Raw genomic sequence first — 19,014 nt, forward strand, 5'->3', positions numbered from 1 at the left:
GGTTTCATGTCTATCTCTCAGGCAATCTCTGCTATCTCAACATGTCTATAAAAGGCCAGTATGGGACATCTGATGGAACTGTGGAAACCAACGGAAGTGTGTGTGTGTGTGTGTGTGTGTGTGTGTGTGTGTGTGTGTGTGTGTGTGTGTGTGTGTGTGTGTGTGTGTGTGTGTGTGTGTGTGTGTGTGTGTGTGTGTGTGTGTGTGTGTGTGTGTGTGTGTGTGTGTGTGTGTGTGTGTATGCATGCGTGCATGGAAACCATAGACAGGCATTAGTGGTGAGGATAGAATATAGCTGAGTAAGGAAACTAAACTGTGATGGACCAATTGCCAGCTCCACCCTCTCATCCTACCCCCTCACAGGAATTCACAGAGATGAAATTTAAGGACCAAGTTAAATACTGTGACGTGTATCAACATCTCGACACAGTGAACTTTATCTTTATAGAATTTTAAGGCATTTGGAAGTTTTAGACATTGATATATTATGGATGAACTATGGACAAAGATCTATTATTTCAATATAAATCCACTGTTATTCTAAGTAAAACAGTTTTTATACCACAGGTCAATAATAAAGACACACCTATTGTATGTTTACATTCTGTGCTTTTCATATTTGACAGAGGAGAGTGACAGCCAAATTCCACTTAGCAGAAAAATTACAAGCAAAAAATATAATATGCCATTTGAACATGTCATGACTTCATGAGGTGCCAATCAGATTCATTTTAACCACATAAACACCTGGAAATTATATAAAATGTGGCCACAAAGCAGAAGCAGGTGGATTTAGATATAAAATTAGAGAAAACAATATGAACAGATCTAAAAGCACATTTTACTAACTACTCGTTTGGGGTGGGGGAAAAAATTGCTACAGCATAGTATCACGATAATTTGCATGGCAATACTGTGTCGATATATGGATGCCAAGTATAGATCTGAACAGACTAAGAAGTTTATCTTATTAGATAAAAACAGATGTTAACAAAGTTTTAATTTTGGGACATCATTTGCAGTTGAAAAAAAGATGAATGTATCTCAGCATATTGCAATACTTTCAATATCGCAATAATATTGTATCGAGACACAAGTATCGTGTTAATACTGTATCGCAGGGCCTCTAGTGATCTTTGGATTCTCCTGCCAATTTGCTTTTTTTCTTCTTAAAGCAGAAGTAAGCAGAGTGTTTGTGTTAATATAAGTCTTAAATAGTTATATCTTCCAACAGCAATCACTTACATAGAGTGTTTGGTCTGAAACAGGGGTCTGTCAGTCACTCTGCTCTGCTGTAAGCCGAGGAGAAAACTTTCCTTGTATCCTACAACCTTTATCCAATGAGGAGAGAGAGCGGCATAAAGGGGCGGTCCTCTCTGTGTGTGCAGCCAAGGGATGCGTGTGAATGTGGTGACGTAGGGACAAGGACGAGGATCCATGACGAGGGCGGGGACTGCTAACTCCATCGGCTGACAAGAAGTTAGCCAAAACGACCGGATCGCTTACTTCTGCTTTAAATTATTAATGTTTTTCTACTGTTTCTCCCCTTTCATCCCATGTGGCAAACTACTGCCATGTTGATTTTATTTTGTGTTATACTTTTTATATTATACAGCACAGGACAATAACACAGTACTTACAGCCTTGTCTATTTTGTAATGCCTGTCTGTAGAATGGGCCTTTCTAAACATACAGAACAAAGTCCTGTTTCCTACAGACAGATATGAGTTTAAAGTTACTGCCTAGAATAATATTATAATTATATATCACATTATATCATCAATTCTCTCACACTGTCAAACACCAAACCAGAGATTTTAAATCTTAAAGAGTCGTGTGTGTTTTTTCCTTTTTCACCACATGTACTGTATGCAGTCTGAACACAAGGACATACATACCCTCTATCTCCCCTCCACTGTTGGGGTCTCCATGGTGGACACACATTCCTATGCCTCTAAAATCTCTGTGTGGCCTATTGATACACAGAGACAAACATTTAACCCTTTCCCTGCGCACCCTTTACACACATCTACACAAGTCTTTGGTTAATCTCCTCTCCTCTGTCTTTTTCTCTCTCTTTTACTTCTCTTTCCTCGTGTCATTCATCAGTTGTGTAAGAAGCATGAGGGAGAGACAAAGGGAGAGAAACTAACCCAGCCATTGCTAATCACAGAGCTCGACAATCAAGTTAACAAAGGGGTTAACTTCGCCTGGGTGGCCTGTGGAGCAGCCCCCGGGGTGAAAATCTCTCTCTCTTACTCAGTCAGTCACACCTACACACACAAAATACACCCAGCTTAATTTGGAATTAACCAGCAATCTACTTTGTCTGTTTCAGTGAAATATGTTAATATAAAATAGAAACTATGTACCTCTATTCAAACAGCATCCAACTTGTATAAACTGCATATTGTGTTTTATTTACACTTACTCATCAGGCAGATCATTTGTACAATCTGGATCCTTGAATATACAGAAATTATTCTTCTAGATAATAATGTTTAACATATTTGACTCCTTTTCAGTTAGTCATTTCCATTCATCCTGTTTGAAGCAGATGGTCACGCTCTGATTGAGTTTGTAAACAAATTACTCACATCCGAAGATAAAAAGTTTTTCTCAGGTCTAGGGCCTGAAGTATGAGAAAGATCAGAGGCAGAGATGCTACCCGTACGATTTCAGAGGTCACATTTGGCCTTTCCTTTGGTGATAAAATATCAAAGCTACTTCCCCCTTGAAGTGGTGTCAGGAGTAACCAATGAACTGGGAAGGTAGGTGGGTGACCATATGGCCGCCGGTTGTTTCAGCCAGATTTTTTGGGTTTGTGCGCACGTGTGTGTGTGTTTGTGGCATCATATCATCAAGACAGGAGGTAGCATCAAGGTGGTCCAGGTTTTAAATGTATTGTGCCTGACACAAATGTACCCTGTGGCCTATCTTGACACATTTAAGCCCCCCTGCCCTTCTGCTAGGTGCATACCAGAACACCCAAGTTTAGAAACTGTCCTAAAGAGATACCCCTCTCGGTGACCACCACTGCCGCCACACACAAACACAAACACAGCCGTCAGAGCACACACAGGTTTCCCTAAACAGCCACCCGCGGAGATCTCCACAGGTCAGGTGCCGTAAATTCAACATTTGACAAACAACAAACATCTGCTCCCGGCTTGACATGACATCATGAAGAAAAAATTAGTCATATGTATTATACATATGATGCATTATTTTATGGAAGTAATGGATAACATCAATGTTTCTGTGATTGAAGAAAGAAGAACATGATACTGAAAGGCCTTTGAGGAAACTTGGAAGTGAAATTCTATTAAGTTTCATTTCTCTTCCAAGTTAAATTTCCCTTTAAACTCTTTGTGTTGCACTGCAGATCTCAGGTTTAAATCTCCTCCCCATCTGTCACTTATGCCTCATCCATCCATTTTCAACACTTGCACAAGCCCAGTTTGTGGTGGCAACAGGCGAGGCAACATAACCCAGACATCCACTCTTTTCAGCCACATCCTCCAGATCCTCCAGGGGGTCCCGAGGAGCTCCCAGGCCAAATGGGATATGCAATCCCTCCAGCATCTCTGGGGTCTGCCCCACGACCTCCTGCCAGTTGGACATGCCCAGAATACCTCCACAGGGAGGAAACCAGGAGGTCTATTGATTAGACAACCTAACCGCCTGAACTGGCCACCTTCGACATCAAGATGCAACATGTCTTTCCAAATGTTCGAGCTCTTCATCCTGTCAGCTTATGTGAATCTCACTCCACTCCACAAAGCTGGGAAAGGAGACCCCAGGCCCGATACAAGAGTTTGGTTCCTGAGCATGTGGAGGTCAGCCAAACTATATGAGGTGTTTGTAGCCTCACCTTCTAAACTAGCTTCAGCTTCTTCCCCAAAACATAAGTGACATTCCTTGTGTAAAGAGTGGCCAGAGTTCAGCATATCAAGTCTCTCACCTCTAACCTAAGTCCACTGGCCCACTGACAATGCTCCAAACAGACTATTACAATACAAGGGAATTAAAGATCCTCTTCTGAATTTCCTTTTTATGATATATTAATTTCTTCCTCTTTCACTCAGGATTACACAATACACCACAAAATTTGTTCTCACAATTCAGGAAATAAAACAGTAAATTACTGCTTCATAACCACACACAAGGCCTGCATGGGTATTTATGTTGCTTCTACTTCTCCCTGATATGGGAATTTAAGCTTTTTCCTCTTTCTCACTGAACATTTTTCTGTTCAGTTAAATGCCTAAAACATAAATGTAATACATGGTGTGTGATATGTTCGACATTCTATCCTCCCCCTTAGGGTTGTCATGAGAACCGGTACTTTGGTACCAAGTCGATGCCAACAAAAAATACACCGATACCTGAACTTGCGCTCCGTTTGTTATGTGAATGCAGCCGGACCTCATAACTGGTGTACGCCACAAGTTTGAGTTCATGTAAACATGACGTGCCACGCGTCTTTCTCCGGTCAGTCATCATGGAAACATGACGCGGCTCTGCCAGTGGTGCGGTGTTTGGACCAGAGTGAAAACAAATGTGTGTGAACGCAAATCGTATGAGCTGAAAAATGAGACAATGTTTCATTTTCGTACCAGTATGTGTGAAAACATCCTGAAACAACAGTTCTGTTGTTGAACAACGGTACTTGAAGGAAACAAGCAGTGACTACATGCCTTTCTGTTTGTGTTGAGCCATATTTACTATTTTAACACTGTTCTTAACTTTATGTTGCTGCCTGCTCTTTAGATTTTGTGCAATTTGAGAAGTTGTTGAAGCACAGTGTAGTTTAAATACAAGAAAGTTTGATGTGAAACTAGTGAATTTAGTGAATTCAGAAGTACATGGGTTCTGTTTATTTTTTTATTGAGAAAGGTGGAAATTCACTGGTATTGGTATCGACTTCTGAAATTCTGGTATTGACAAGCCTACTCCCCCTCCTTCCGATATCATCTGCCCGGGCAGGGTTTAGATCGACGTCAGCCCCGTGTGGAAAAAATGCCACCTCCTCATTTAAATGAGTGGAGATGTGGTTGCCACTCAATGCGACAACATCCAACAAGCTGCTCATACACATGCCATTCACATTCATACAAGCAAAGTATAATAATCACTGTGATAACTTTCAAGGCAAAAAAAAAATCCCATCTGACAGTATTGTAAACAATGTTAGGCATCTGATACTCCTTCAAATTCTGCTGCTCAGACTGGACTTCCTGGATTGGATTTCACTGTCTCACCCTCATGTTGTTTTAAAGCTGGGCTGTTTTGTCTCAACGAACACTTGGGCACTGACGGTGAACTTCATCATTCTCCGTCCTCACTGTGCTCTACTCTTCTACTCATGCACATTTTCCCATGTGCGGGTAATGGTAATCACAGACTCGATTGTAGTAAGAAGAATAATACAGTTGGGCCTATATCATTATATCCTATACAAACCAAGGTTAATTTTATAAATACATTTAGAACCAGCTTCAACTTTCTTACCTGGCACCTGCTGAATATATCGTGGGGAGTGGGCCGGATGTTGAAGTGCTTGAGGACTCGAACAGCTTGGTCTCTGGCCTTTTCAGAACAGTCTAAGGATAGACAGCGACCCTCACCAACTTGGGAGCGCAACTAGAAATACAGGAGGACAGAGGCAATGCATGTATATTACAAGGAAACAAACAAGGAGCACACACGAGATGCACCACAAGTTTAAATTATTGACTTTCGTATTTTCTACTTACAGTTTGGAATGGTTGCCCACATGTGAGTATGACACGGCCTTCAGCTTGAGCTAACTGACACACAACAAACACACATCAAAACAAGTAAAACATTGCATAAATACAGCACTACTGTTCTGTTCTGTACTGGTCATACATAACATTTAGTATTTTTGTATGACTTAAAGAGGAACTATGCAAGTCTAGACACTTTTACGCTGTTTTGCTAACCCTCCTCCCGGCCATGTGCATTTGTTTTCAACGAAGACTGGCGCGAAAGCAATCCATGGAGCAGTGGATGACGTTATTTATCATTTACGTGTTACGACGTGTATATTTGTGTTTTGTTGTCTTATCTGTCATAAACAAGAGATTACGGGTTTGTGTTGTGGTGCCGCCGAGACGAGGCACTGATCTTGCAAGGTTGGTTTTCAGCCAAGAGATGCTAGGCGGAAGGCAGAGAACCTCCATTCTCCCAGTAATAAGTTGCAAATCAATTATTTAACCAACACAATTACTCTTTTTAAGCTGTTTAATTAAGGTAAAAATGTAGTATAGTTAAGGTAAAACTCCTGCATAGTTCCTCTTTAAGCTTCTTCCTGAGTATTCTCAGTCCAGTCTACGACCTCACCTTTGCCGCTACTCTGTGATCATCAGTGTTCTCCAATATGACCACGTCGACTCCTAAACAGCGCAGGTGCCTCCCCAGGCCCTGCAGCATATTGTCACACACCACCCGTAACTGCTGGGGGGGCACAGGGGGGGAGTCTTCTGAGGGCTTCTCGCCACACAGGAGGTCTTTCTCTGTGTCAGAGCGAGGGGGACTGACCCTTTGAGCTCCCTCAAATTCCTAAATGGACAAGAGACAATAATGTGATACTTAACTGATCCCCACAGAGAGATTTTCTTTTCACTTGCACCAAAGTGCTGGGAGGTCAAAGCACAGGGGGAGCTATACAACCGCACCCCTGGAGGTCATAGGGACTGCTCGAGAGTCTTGGTCAAACACATATTGTCCCTCCCTGCAGGTTGGATGCTCACACCAAGGTTCTTCAGTTAAGGGTTTCTACATTCATTCACAAGATTCAAGGTTATTGCTTCCTTAAGAAATGGTAAATTTATTAGCACAATAGTTCTTTATAATTAAAACTCTTTAGAAATTCAGGTAATCTCCCTGTTTGAACTGAAATGTTTCCACTGACCATACAACCATATTACACTTAGCGTCACAATGTCAAGAACAGGTTAAGTTGCAAATGTTTTCTGGCTTCTATATATTCTTAATTTATTAATAAAATGTCCTATCCTGATTATAGCTCTCTTTTCCTCAGTTTTATATACATTGTCTGTGTTTTGACCCTTTAGGAACCTTGTGAATGTATTAATTAGCCCCATGTTCATGGCAACCACATGAGATTAAGAAATTTCTCTCAATAATATCAAGTGTTATGAAAGAATGGCAATTGACCCCTGACCTCGCTGCCAAGAGTCTGCTTCTTCTGCTTGGCCTGTTTCTCCTTCTGCTTCTTGTCTCCACTTTTCTCTGATTGGTTTGAGGAGACACTGCGCAGGTCAGCTGGCAGCCCAAAGGATGCTGGGTCGTTGGAGAGGACAGAGTACACATCCAGCAAACAGTAGGCATCTGCCACTAGAAGGAGGTTAAGAAACAAGACAGAGAAGATTGAGGAGGGGGGTGGGGGTTATTGGTTTGCAGTTTGTCTGGGGATAACAACATAATCTTCGATATTCTTTAGTGAAAAGAACAGCAACCATCTGTCCGCCTGTCATTGTGTCTCTCTGCATGCGCAATAGCTTACCTGCATATCTAATTTGGCTGATGCGCAGCGGACGTTTCTCCCAGTTGGACATCTGTTCTGTCTTGTCCAGTGGCCTTCCCAGGACCTGTTGTACCAGCAGACTGAGGCCTTTCTCTGCAGAGTCTTCTCCAACCATCACCTCTTTAGGGCCATTCTGATTCCTTTTGACCTTACTACTCTGGATCTGTATAAGTATAGATTACAGACAATCAACTCAAAAGCAAATGGTTGAATAATTCTTCACTAAGTATGCAATGAAAAAGAAGATGAAGAATTTTGAATGATACAGAAGATGCAAAGCTCCTGGAAATGCATTTTAAACAGTCCCTCCCTACTTATGGCCTGCCACAACATCCTGTTTCAACCGGACATTCCTTGTGATTTTGCAAAATATGCTTTGCATTCCTCACATCCTGCAACATGCTGCCTGCTCCAGCAGATGGTGAAGAAACCTCATCAGCTACTGGCCCATGAAGCCATTTCCACATTCCTGTCCCCCTCAGAGACTGTGACTTCAGCCACATACAGTGTATCTCAGGCAAACTACTGGGCCACAGCAGCAGTATGTGCCAAGGCCAGCATCCAAATATAGCCAAAAGGAGAATTCACTATCAGCACAGCAAATTAGTTACAACTGAATGTGCAGTATCCCTGATTGCATAGAGCCCAGTGGACAAGCAGATACACATGAGCGGAACCAGACTGAGCCTGCTTCGTTCTTTCTTTACAGGTTCTGAAGTTACAACACATTAACAAAAAAGATATTAAATGTCACTAATTGTATTACAATAATTTAAAATAAAAAATATGCAGTTATTGTGACGCACAATGTTTGCTTCTTGGGGAATTGTTTCAAATCAGAACCTAAATCATCCCCCTTCTGACTAAAGAAAAATTGAAAAATTGAATGGCAAGATTATGTTACCTTTTGGTGTACATTAAGTAGATCAAGCACCCCAACCATCTTCAGTGGCTCGTCTAAAAACTGGTGCCAGGTGGCCAAGAGAGACTTGAGATCCCCTGTCATACCGTAGCCTACATTGAAGTAAAAGGAGAAATGTAAAAGGAGAGTACACTAAGTATGAATAGAAATGCCTCAACAACATCAAGGCTGTAACAGTAAGACTGCTGTTTACCAAGTTTAAGGACATTTCTTTCAGAGAACAAGCTCCTGATGAAGGCGATCGTGTCTGGGTGTTGACAGAATCCGTTGACGCAGAGGTCCAACAAAAAAACATGGTCAGCAACTGCGAGCTGTATCAGAGCAACTTGTTGAGTTGAGATGCAGCCAAATGTCGGCTGCCACTCCATGTCAACTCCTACTATACCACCCTCCTAGGAGAGGACAAACAAGAGATTAGAAATCAGCAACACAAAAAAGGTTTTGAAACATAAAAACTGATTAACAGATTTTCACTTGTGGTTGAGTTATGACACAAAGCGAGAACGTAATTCTTTATACCTTCAGCACAATGTTTCGAAACTTCTGGAGAGCTTCTGCCGTGTCCACAAAGTGAACTTTGTCTTTGGTGATTGGCACCTGGTAGAATCTCTGACAGTGCGACTGAGATGGCGTCCACTCTTCAGCTTGAGCTGGATCACTCAGACTTATCTGTCTGAGCAAAGGTGAGAAATATACATTATAGTGAGTGTACACTTTAAAAGGAAGGCACCATAGAAAAAAAAAGGAAAGCACATGCATCATCCATGTACAAAAAGAATAGATGCATACCTTCATTAGAGTCAGAAAAATTGACAACTAGAAGACTGAAAGCATCGTCACACGATCAATGAAAACAGTCCAACAGATAACAACTAGCATGAGACAGCTGATCGTGAGACACATTCTTAAACAGCTTTAAGCAGTTATGAGATGTAAATCAGTCATTTCACAACAACATATTTGCAGCGTGTGAAAAAGGGGATGTGGTGAACAAAACCTCAGCTCCATGTTACACTTCTGGGATTTAACTTAAAGGCTGCAACTATTCCTCTTTACATAGACAAGCACAGCCTGTGCATACCACAAGTTGTGTAATAGGATATGTTTATTGGCCAACTTACTGCAGATGAGGCGGCAGGCTCTGCTGTGTTTCCCAGACCCTGCAAGGGAGTCGAGATCGGGGGATTTTGTATCTCAGTGACCACTGTGAGGCTGTCAGGAGACCGCAGTACTTCATCAACATCTCCACCAAGTTGATCTGCAGCTCGAGGTCATCTGCCACTACATACTGTACAAAGAAATACAAATGCTTCATACCTTACTGGGACTAATGTGGTCTCTATAAAATGCAGTTTATCTGAGATTTATGTCAACAGACACTTACCTGTACATGGTCACTCCAGTTCTCCTCTGTCATGTTTTTCTAAATGAAAAATAAAATGAAATACTGAGGGATATACAAAATCACTATTTTATTTATTTATTATTGTTTCTGAGTAGAGCTTCTATCTGGAAAATCAATATTGACACTTTCTCTTTAGACTTATATTTTGTAATATCCTGGAAACTCCTCCAAAAACTGCATGCTGATACATGTATAAACTCAATGTTAAAATTGGTTTTAAATAAGTATGCATATACTGTATGTATGTTAATCTGCAAATTTCATTTCAACTGAAGTAAGGAGAACTGAAATACATTCTCAATATGCTCTTTGAATTTGGTGAAGAGATGCTGCCGTGAAATCAGTGAATAGTGAAATAGTGTGAAAGGCGTGACACCAAACAAGGATGAGTCACGATTGCCAAAAGATAAATACAGTAATAACATCCTGTGTGTGTGTGTTATTGTGATTAATGGAAATTTACCTCCACAAACCTCTTGTACATGAGGTAACGCAAAGAGTTCAGTCTCCTCGTGTGAAGAGCATTGGGACACAAGCCTGTTTCAAAAATAAGAGATCGATGTTATTTCTGCCTGAGATGGACACATACTGCACAAAAAACCTGCATGTAACTCATCACACACCTTGGTCAATGTTGAACTTCTCCACAAGTCGGAAAACATGTTTGATGAGCAGTTTGGGCTGGATCTGGCTCATGCAGTGTTTGGACAGAGAGAGACGAGGGAACTGCCTGTGGAAACAGACATTATCACATTTTATTTTTTATTTTACAGCCACACACTCGTGGCAACATGTACAGTATAGGCCTCTCATATATTCACACATGCTCCATACCTGCTTATCATATCTACAGTGAAGTTGGCGTGGCACCAGGAGTCTAGCAGTGTGACGAGTCGTTGTTCGAGGTGATTGTGACCTGTGACATATGACTCTGCCAATGACATCTTGTCTTGCAAGATCAAGGGCACACAGATCTGTAGAAAGAGAATTAAAGATCACAGTAATGAAGTATGGCTTCTGTTTTACCAGTCGTAAAAATACATTCGCAAATGTAACATGGCCGTATCAGCTAAGAATATTTATCTCACCTCCTCCATATTCAGTTCCTTCTGCAATTTAAGTTTGATTGAAAGAACTCCTGCCTGTGAAAAAATGGAGAGGAGCTCAGTGGAGGCTATAGAGAAGACTTTTTACATTTTCATCTGGAATTGTCCTGCTGTCAATATCATAAAAAACGTATTCACCTCTTTGTAGCAGTTGAGGGCCTGCAACTTTATAATGTGTAGTCGGAGTCTGGCTGGGTCCAGGGAACCAAGGTGGTAGATGTTAATGATGCTCTCTACAAAGGCAGGCTGGGTGTCTGATAGTAAGTAAAGGGCACGATGTTGGAGCTCCTTTGCTTGCTGGCCTGAGAATGTGTTCAGGGTCACCTGGTGGATGGACAAAAAAATATACAATAATGGCTAAAAGAGAGCAAATCTCAGAAACTATCGCCGTAGTACATTTCTGTACTGGTTTTCTTCTACCTCAGGATGCTCCTTAATCCATAAATGGAATTCCATGAGGACTTGATAACTGAGGGTGTGGCTCCGACCCTTCTGTTTGCCTGGACAGCCCTCCAGGATCGTCAGCAAGCCCTCCAGAGGCTCAGACAGCTTTGAAAATCCCTGGAGGGCTAGGAAATGTAGCTGTGTGGGACAAAGATGGAGGGAGTGGTAAGATCATTAGAGAGGAAAAACTGAATGTATAAAACATTACACTTTTATTACACCTTTGTCTTTTTAATCCTTCTAAGTGATTTCAACCAAATCTGAACATGCAGGGCAGTTTTAGTGAAAAATACAACAATCCTATCATGGTAAAAGAAAAGCTGTAAAGCAATCGATCAGCATTTACAACCAACACACTTAAGTAGTTTGAAACACTGAGAGCAAATGTTTGCTTTCATTTGCACGCATGGATGGGTTTCAATTGTGGCCTAGCTGATTTTAGAAGTTCCACTTTTTTTTTCTCTAAATCTTCACAGGCAGATGAGTCACAGTTGTTGGTAAAATTAGATAACCGGCGAGTGAATTTTTACGTTTGCCAGAAAACAATTAGCGTGCGAAGAGGAACAATCGACTTCCCTCTGTGGTACATGGACATGTACGCAAAAGTTGTGACTTATTTGGGTTCTTAGATTAAGAATGAAAACTCTGGCATTAGAAACGTCCTACATGAGAAAATAATATCTGTGTGAGAATGCCTTTTCGCTGCATCTTAATTTGCAAAACAGATGTCATCCACTCAATATCCTCCTCACACAGATCTCAAGTTCATTCAGTGCAACACAAATTCCTTCCTTCCTACTGACAGACACTCTGGTTTCCTCATTAACACACACACACACAGTCACACACACGGGTGAGCTTCATTTAAACATGTCCGTAAGCAGGCTCTCCCTCTCTGTCGTTCCTTCCTGTGCGAGCGTGTCTTGTGAGAGACACAAAGACTCCATCTCTCTATCTTTGTAAACACATGCACTCAATATTGCATGTGTGGAACTGACACATGCTGTGAAAGTGACTCTCACCGTCTGCAGATCTTTCCGGTTCCATGGCTCGAAGAGTTGGTCTCTCAGCACGGCAGGGTCAAGACCTGGGGGATAACACACACACACACACACACACACACACACACACACACACACACACACACACACACACACACACACACACACACACACACACACACACACATAGATGAGGTGGGGTTTCACTCTGACCTTCCACCTCTGTCAACCTGTCAAGGAATCAACCCTCCTGGCCTCTCTGGTGCTTACATTTTTGAGTCTTCGGGATCTTAAGGAAAAGAATTCTGATTTCAGAAAATCAAAGATACTGTAGACTGAAAACCTGCAGAGTGAAACCTTCAGACTGTGATTGCGTCATATAACTACGTCCTAAATGGTTCCTACAATTAAAATAATTAGAAAACAACTTTATTTTTCAACGATTCACATTTCCACCCAGGGCTACAATGTTACTTACTTTGCCTCATTAGCAAAATTAATATTGTTTAACAACTCAGCAAAAACACTGTTTTCTGACTATGATGGCCTTTACATTGCTGTGGAAATATAGTTTGATACAGGTCATGATAATAATTCTGAAAACCACAATGTTGATTTGGTCCTGCTCTTAAGATCTGGCCATGTTAATGCAACATACTGGAAATAGTATTTGTTAAAAGAGGCATAACTGAGCAGCCGTGATGTCAAATATTATTTCTTTAACAGGCACAACAGAGCAGCCGTAACATCGGATTAACAGCTGAGGCTGGTTGGATAGTAGAGGAACCCGGCATTAGCTCTGCATTCCAGCTGAATCTGAAGCCAAAATACTCCAGAGAAGAGTCTCAGGGCATTTTTTTTTTTTTTTGGAAGGCCACGGTGGGTAAAAAAAAAAGGGGGCTGGAAACAAGAGATGTGCATGTGTGTTTCACGTTTTGTGTCTATCTGCCTGTGCGTGTGTTCCACTGAGCCTTCCCAAAAGCTTCAGCTTTCTCTGTCGCACATGCTGTGTGGGCTCCGCCGTACCTGCCCCCCTCCCTCCCTCCCTCCCTCCCTCCCTCCTTCCCAGGGCTAGTTTTCCTGTTCTCCTCTCCCTCCCTGCAGCAGCCTCTCTCGATTTTGTCTCGGATTTCCCCAGGAAAGGGCTATGCGGTGGTCATGGTGTAAAAAATACAGTCTTCCTGATGCTTAGCCTGGGAAAGCAGACCAAACGGCCTCTCCCTCTCTCTCTCTCTGTGTTGGCCTCTTTCTTTAGCATCCGGGCCTGACACTTTTCTTATTTTTATCCCTCAGGTGCAGGACACCCTCTCTATTTTTCACCACTGCGCTCATTTTCTCAGCAAAGTCAAATTAGATACTATTTCGATTTACACTTCCACTTTTTTAGGATTATCTGTGATTTTCTCTCACTTTCATAATCATTGTTGTCCATTTTTTTCTGAGTTTCCCTTCCTTCCTTACAAGTTTCTCTGGTCTTTGTTTCTCATGTTAAAACAAGACAGCAAAAAAAAATCTCATGTTTTAGCCCATTTAGCACAAAACATGCTTTTGATTAATGTCAGTTACAAGCATCTCTTCACTATCTCACCATGATACCCCGGCTTTGATGGCAACTTCACAGGATATCATGAAAAATGGTCAACAACAGTGGAGACCGGATTTGTAGTAAAAGGACTAACATGTGCGAAAACCCTGCTATAGCCCACTGAAAAGTCCTTTAATTTCAAACATCTGAATGGCAAAGTTTCCTTTGCTGTTCTCTGTGGTTCTCTGCTGTTATAAATCCCACTCCAGCCCATTCATCCCACTGACGAACATGCGTACGTGCACAGGGACTCACACAAACACAAACAGCTCAACCCACTTCACTTCAGCCTCACTGTTTGTATGAGAAGAGGACAGAGAAGTAGTGGAGAGGAGAAGAGAGGAGAGGAATGTGGAGCAAGTAGTTTCTTTATAGTCTTGGATGGTGGGTGAATGACAGAGCTGGAGGCTCCCCATTCATTACAACATAATAACCCCATCACTGCATACAAATACATGGACACACATACAGTACGTGCACCCATTCACCTCTGGGAAGGTGAGGGGCTCTTTTCATTTTCTGACACGAGGGAATTTGAAATATGAGAAAATACTACATCTTCCCTAAGTGGATTTTAAAGTAACCTGACACTACTCTCGTCTCCCACTCTTTCAAAAAATAATAAGAGTCACACTTAAATTTCAGTAAAATTAGACAGAGATTAAATCCACAGGCAGGTCTGACAGCCTGTTGCCAGGCAGCTGCCAAAACAAAGGAAACACAAAGATCAAGTGTCTAAATGGGGCATTTGGTGTCACTACAGCCACCAGAACAGCTTCAGTGTGACTTGGCAGAGGTTGTGCAAGTGGCTCAACTCCACTGGAAAGATGCCACAACATTCCTCTACAAGTACTTCTCTTCTTTTGTATTTTGTTGTAGGTGCTGGAAAAAAAAAAGCTTTCAGCAGGTGTCATTACAGAATCTTGAAAATGAGGAGAGTACCAGCACTCGTAGAATTTGATTCTTATTAAAGCAGTGTGTTTGCATGTTAATCACCTCTCCAGACCTGACCTGCTGCGGCTTGGGTTCTGTGCCAGTGTGGTCTGACACATACCTACAGACTCTTCAGTGAAAAAAAAAGTGATGACGATATCATTGTGAACCCCTTGTGTTCACAAACTGTGTAAACAAATCTATAAATCTCGACCCATCAGGGGTGAGTCAGTGAGTAATTGTGCTTAGGTGGCAGTTATCTACTTGATGTGTTTGTAAAATTCCATTAACACCTGAGACTGGCTGTGCAACATATTTAATTCATAAATTATAACAAACAATATCAGTATGATGGCATAAACAGTACAAACATGATCAGGCAGCGATATCAGGTCAACTACCCTCTGGCAAAAACAATCAAACCAGTCTGACATAGGCAGGCTTTGTGTGATATTCACAGTTGACATAGTTTTCTGATGCACTGTTTATCTCCAGATATCAAAATAGTTTGGGTAAAATGCATGTGAACAACTACTGCATAGAATCCATGTTACATTACAATAAATGTACATTTCAGTCCTTACATTAATCAACTGCAGCTTAGAGTTTGTATACCCTACCCACCATCATATGAATCAACCCTCATGTCTGTACTAAAGGAAGGTGAGTGTATATAAAGAGTGGTACAAACTAGGCTTGGGCGATAGGACGAATGTATCGCCAATCGACCACCGGCTGAGTCCGTCACGGTTGATTTAATTTTTGGCGATTGTCTGGGCGATTTCTTTTGCATTTTATTTCGCCAAATTAATGGTCTGGCTCCACAGAATTCAACTCTAATTTACATGGGGCACAATTCAAAGCATGCGTAAATCGGATCTGGCAGCTATAGTTATGTAATATGTAGCCTATGTTATTCACACTGATTTCCAGCGAGTCTGAATTATTTTTAGAAGAGCGTTATGGCTGTAATGTTTTATGATATTCAGTGTGCCCTTATTTTGAAATCCTTGTACCGGGGGTTACTGTTACTGTTACGAAGGATACGGAAATAAAAGTAGCGAAGCTCCGGACAGAGTTGCGGTGATTGTATCCACTTTATGAAAACACATGTGTCTATCACAACAACGGATTATCAAGCTGATTATCCATACGAAAGGTAGGCTTTGAGGGTGTGTGTGAGTGTGTGTGTGCCGAGCGGACCCGTCTTATAGAGACATGCGTCTATGGGACAGGCTTTTATTTAATTTAGAACAAACCTTATGCTCAGCAAAGATGGAAAATAGTCTAATATAATAAAATAGTTCTGTTGTTTGGATACTTTGGATCCAGAGCAGCATTCATTTACAAGTTTAATCAGCACCAATTAAACTTCTTCTAAATATAGGCTACGTAAACATTTAATAACTCGGGTCAGGTCGGAGTCGGACCACAGGCTTCTTTTTTTTTCTTCTTCTTCCTCACAGGAGAAATAAGGTGTGCGCTGCGCTCACCTCGCTTCTCTCTGACGCGTCGGTGCTCTGGTTGTGATTGATCCGCTGCCTTGAATCCGCCCCACATTCCGTTCAAATAAAACGTTTTATGCAATAAAATATAATTATTCTGTTGAAATTATTTATCTACATACACACCTGCGCTCTGCACACGTGTCATAACTGCCGAATATATCGTCAACCGCCGATTTAAAGGGGTACGGTGGCCGATTGAAAATTTTTAACCTATCGCCCAAGCCTAGTACAAACCTGTTTCCTCTGGAGCAGTGCGATTCATCTCCGTCCACAGGATGGGGTATTGCTGTCACTCTGTAGGAGAAAGCACACAGAACACCACAGTGTTGTAAATACTGTCTGAGAGGCAAATTTGTGAATTATTTCCCACTGTATCAACGATTTGAATAAAAAAGTGAATACATTCTTACGGCATTTTCTCTGAGCACAATAGTCATCTTAAAAAGTCTTAATATGTTTGGTCAACAGTCCATGACCCAAAGACGATTATATCATTAAAAAGAAGCTGAAAAATATCCTCATTTGAGAGGCAGAGACACAAAACATGGTTTTGGTTTCCTTGACAAATGACTAAAATAATGATTCTATTAATAAAATGGCTACTAATGGTTTTTCTATCAATCAACTTATCGTTCTAAAAACATGTTTGTATGTACCAAATACAGTAAAGCCATTACACTGAGATAACAGGCCAAGACACACCATATTTGTCCTGAACTATGTTTGTATGTTAAGTATGCAATTTTGTTGTCTTAAGAATGATGTCACTGTAGCAAAACCAGGTCTGAAATAAAAAAGAAAAAGAAAAGAAAAGAAAAAAGAAATCATATATAAGTCTAAAATATAGTAGATCAACCTCTAGGAAAAGTGTTCAAGTAATGATTATGGAGGAGTTTTGCTGATAAAATCATTCCTTCGTACACACACTCACAGACAGAAACCTGTGGGAACAGCAGCCTGAGAAAGGGCAAGATGCCAGCTGGCTATGAGACTAGATTTCAGGCTGAGGATGTTTTTTTAGGCCTGAAGTCTGGTTGTTTCTCCTTGTCTGAATGTCTGCAGGCTCTAGAGGCGGACTTTGGCAGTCAGCACTGAACAGGCAACTGCACTGCACTGCACTTCTCCAGGCGGATTAAGGGGAAAAGAGAAAAGAGATACAACACCTGCATCCAAGTCTGGTCCATTATCTTCTATCCCCACCTAGTGGTATAAACAAGACAGTCTACTTCCTCAATGCTTCTTGTTAGCAAACTTTAGCTTGTCTGGCCCAGTCAGGTAAAGCAAACCCACACAGCACCGTGCACGTGTACTGATACACGTCAATTTTTCTGTAAAAGATAACTAAATGACACAATAGTGTTCGTCGTTTTGTCAGTAAAAACCTGTGCTAACATTTGCTGTCGTGACACATTTTAAGCTAGCTCACACAACTGTGCTAGCCTGTCATGTTGCTCTCTAATACAAAAACGGTTTAAAGTTTTACTGCGTCAACAAGCGATTCATTTTTAATTTCACAACTATAGCATTATATTGTCGATATGAAAAGACTCACCGTACGCTACTTTCCCCCCACTATTGTCAGGTAACACAAGTGTCAAGCCAGTTTCTCCAGGTTAGTTTTGTGTGTGAGTGGGCCTAGCTGTCGCGGGCGAAATGTGCCCTTCGTTTAGTCTCTCAGGCAGCGCTTGCTCTCAAACACAGATCACTCTTGATTACAGATAGCACTTTAGCTATGCCATGGCTCTAATATTGAAGCGGTGTAGTTTTATTGAGTTGATCGAAAGCGGAATACGCTATGCTACAAATACATCTGCCTGCAATTATAAAATTAGGGCAAAATCGCCTCACCAATTTCTTGATCGACTGTTTGTTTTTCAGGGAGAGTTACGCAAGTTCAAAGTGCATTACCGCCCCTGCTGGTCGTACTGCCCACGACATCCATGAGCTTCAGTGACTATTTTTCTTGTGAGAGTCACATCTTGAAATATTTTAGGCATGTTACATCCATAGGGTTACATCTCCCTTACATTGCCGCAATGAATGTCTTTATTTTAAATAATCAGACGGCAGTTTAGATTTCGAGTAAAATCAAGTTGTAGATAGATAGATAGATAGATAGATAGATAGATAGATAGATAGATAGATAGATAGATAGATAGATAGATAGATAGATAGATAGATAGATAGATAGATTATAAGCACCACTATAAGAGTAAAACACATACAGGATAGAAACATCAGTAATATACAAAAAAAATTAAAAAAAAAAATTGGGACAGTCATTAAACCAATGTATCCTCAGGCTAGAGAAGTAGGCTATCTCACAGGGTTATTTATACTGCTAATGATGACACTAATAAAAGCTCAAATATCAATACTCCCACGATTCATTAAATGAAAAAACTTTTTCATTTATACTTGTAAGCTATATTTTTCTATATTTTTTAATCCGACCCCATCTCTAAACACGTTTGACTAGAATTAGACCCTTAAAAAAAAGTCGACACATTGACCATGGTAGAACGAGTTCGTCT

The 19,014-nt window shown here is 41.1% G+C and overlaps 2 protein-coding genes across 3 annotated transcripts in view; one reads left to right on the forward strand and one right to left on the reverse strand.

The window, feature by feature from the left end:
- The window catches only part of LOC310994517 (protein AMBP-like), a 57,429-nt gene extending 56,052 nt beyond the window's left edge, over positions 1-1,377 (forward strand). The window contains exon 8 of the mRNA XM_083983234.1: positions 1,182-1,377. The gene's annotated coding sequence lies outside the window, so the exon portion shown is untranslated. The remainder of the gene's footprint in view (positions 1-1,181) is intronic.
- The window catches only part of exd3 (exonuclease 3'-5' domain containing 3), a 40,086-nt gene extending 21,976 nt beyond the window's left edge, over positions 1-18,110 (reverse strand). Inside the window, exons 1-20 of one of the 2 annotated variants that reach the window (XM_083983220.1) lie at positions 18,033-18,049; positions 17,644-17,680; positions 16,715-16,774; positions 12,476-12,540; positions 11,430-11,591; positions 11,148-11,333; positions 10,992-11,045; positions 10,738-10,877; positions 10,527-10,633; positions 10,367-10,440; positions 9,883-9,921; positions 9,620-9,786; positions 9,018-9,171; positions 8,692-8,890; positions 8,481-8,590; positions 7,556-7,739; positions 7,214-7,386; positions 6,370-6,588; positions 5,760-5,813; positions 5,515-5,646 (exon numbers count right to left, since the gene is read on the reverse strand). In XM_083983220.1, coding sequence (XP_083839346.1) covers positions 5,515-5,646; positions 5,760-5,813; positions 6,370-6,588; positions 7,214-7,386; positions 7,556-7,739; positions 8,481-8,590; positions 8,692-8,890; positions 9,018-9,171; positions 9,620-9,786; positions 9,883-9,921; positions 10,367-10,440; positions 10,527-10,633; positions 10,738-10,877; positions 10,992-11,045; positions 11,148-11,333; positions 11,430-11,591; positions 12,476-12,540; positions 16,715-16,742 — 2,247 coding nt within the window. In that variant the 5' untranslated portion in view covers positions 16,743-16,774; positions 17,644-17,680; positions 18,033-18,049. Of the gene's footprint in view, positions 1-5,514; positions 5,647-5,759; positions 5,814-6,369; positions 6,589-7,213; positions 7,387-7,555; positions 7,740-8,480; positions 8,591-8,691; positions 8,891-9,017; positions 9,172-9,619; positions 9,787-9,882; positions 9,922-10,366; positions 10,441-10,526; positions 10,634-10,737; positions 10,878-10,991; positions 11,046-11,147; positions 11,334-11,429; positions 11,592-12,475; positions 12,541-16,714; positions 16,775-17,643; positions 17,681-18,032 lie in introns of both variants that reach the window. The other variant, XM_083983219.1, reaches the window with a different exon arrangement.
- Between the last annotated feature and the right edge of the window lie 904 nt (positions 18,111-19,014).

This window comes from Trachurus trachurus, assembly GCF_905171665.1.
Source record: "Trachurus trachurus genome assembly, chromosome: 12".
Classification (NCBI taxonomy): Eukaryota; Metazoa; Chordata; class Actinopteri; order Carangiformes; family Carangidae; genus Trachurus; species Trachurus trachurus.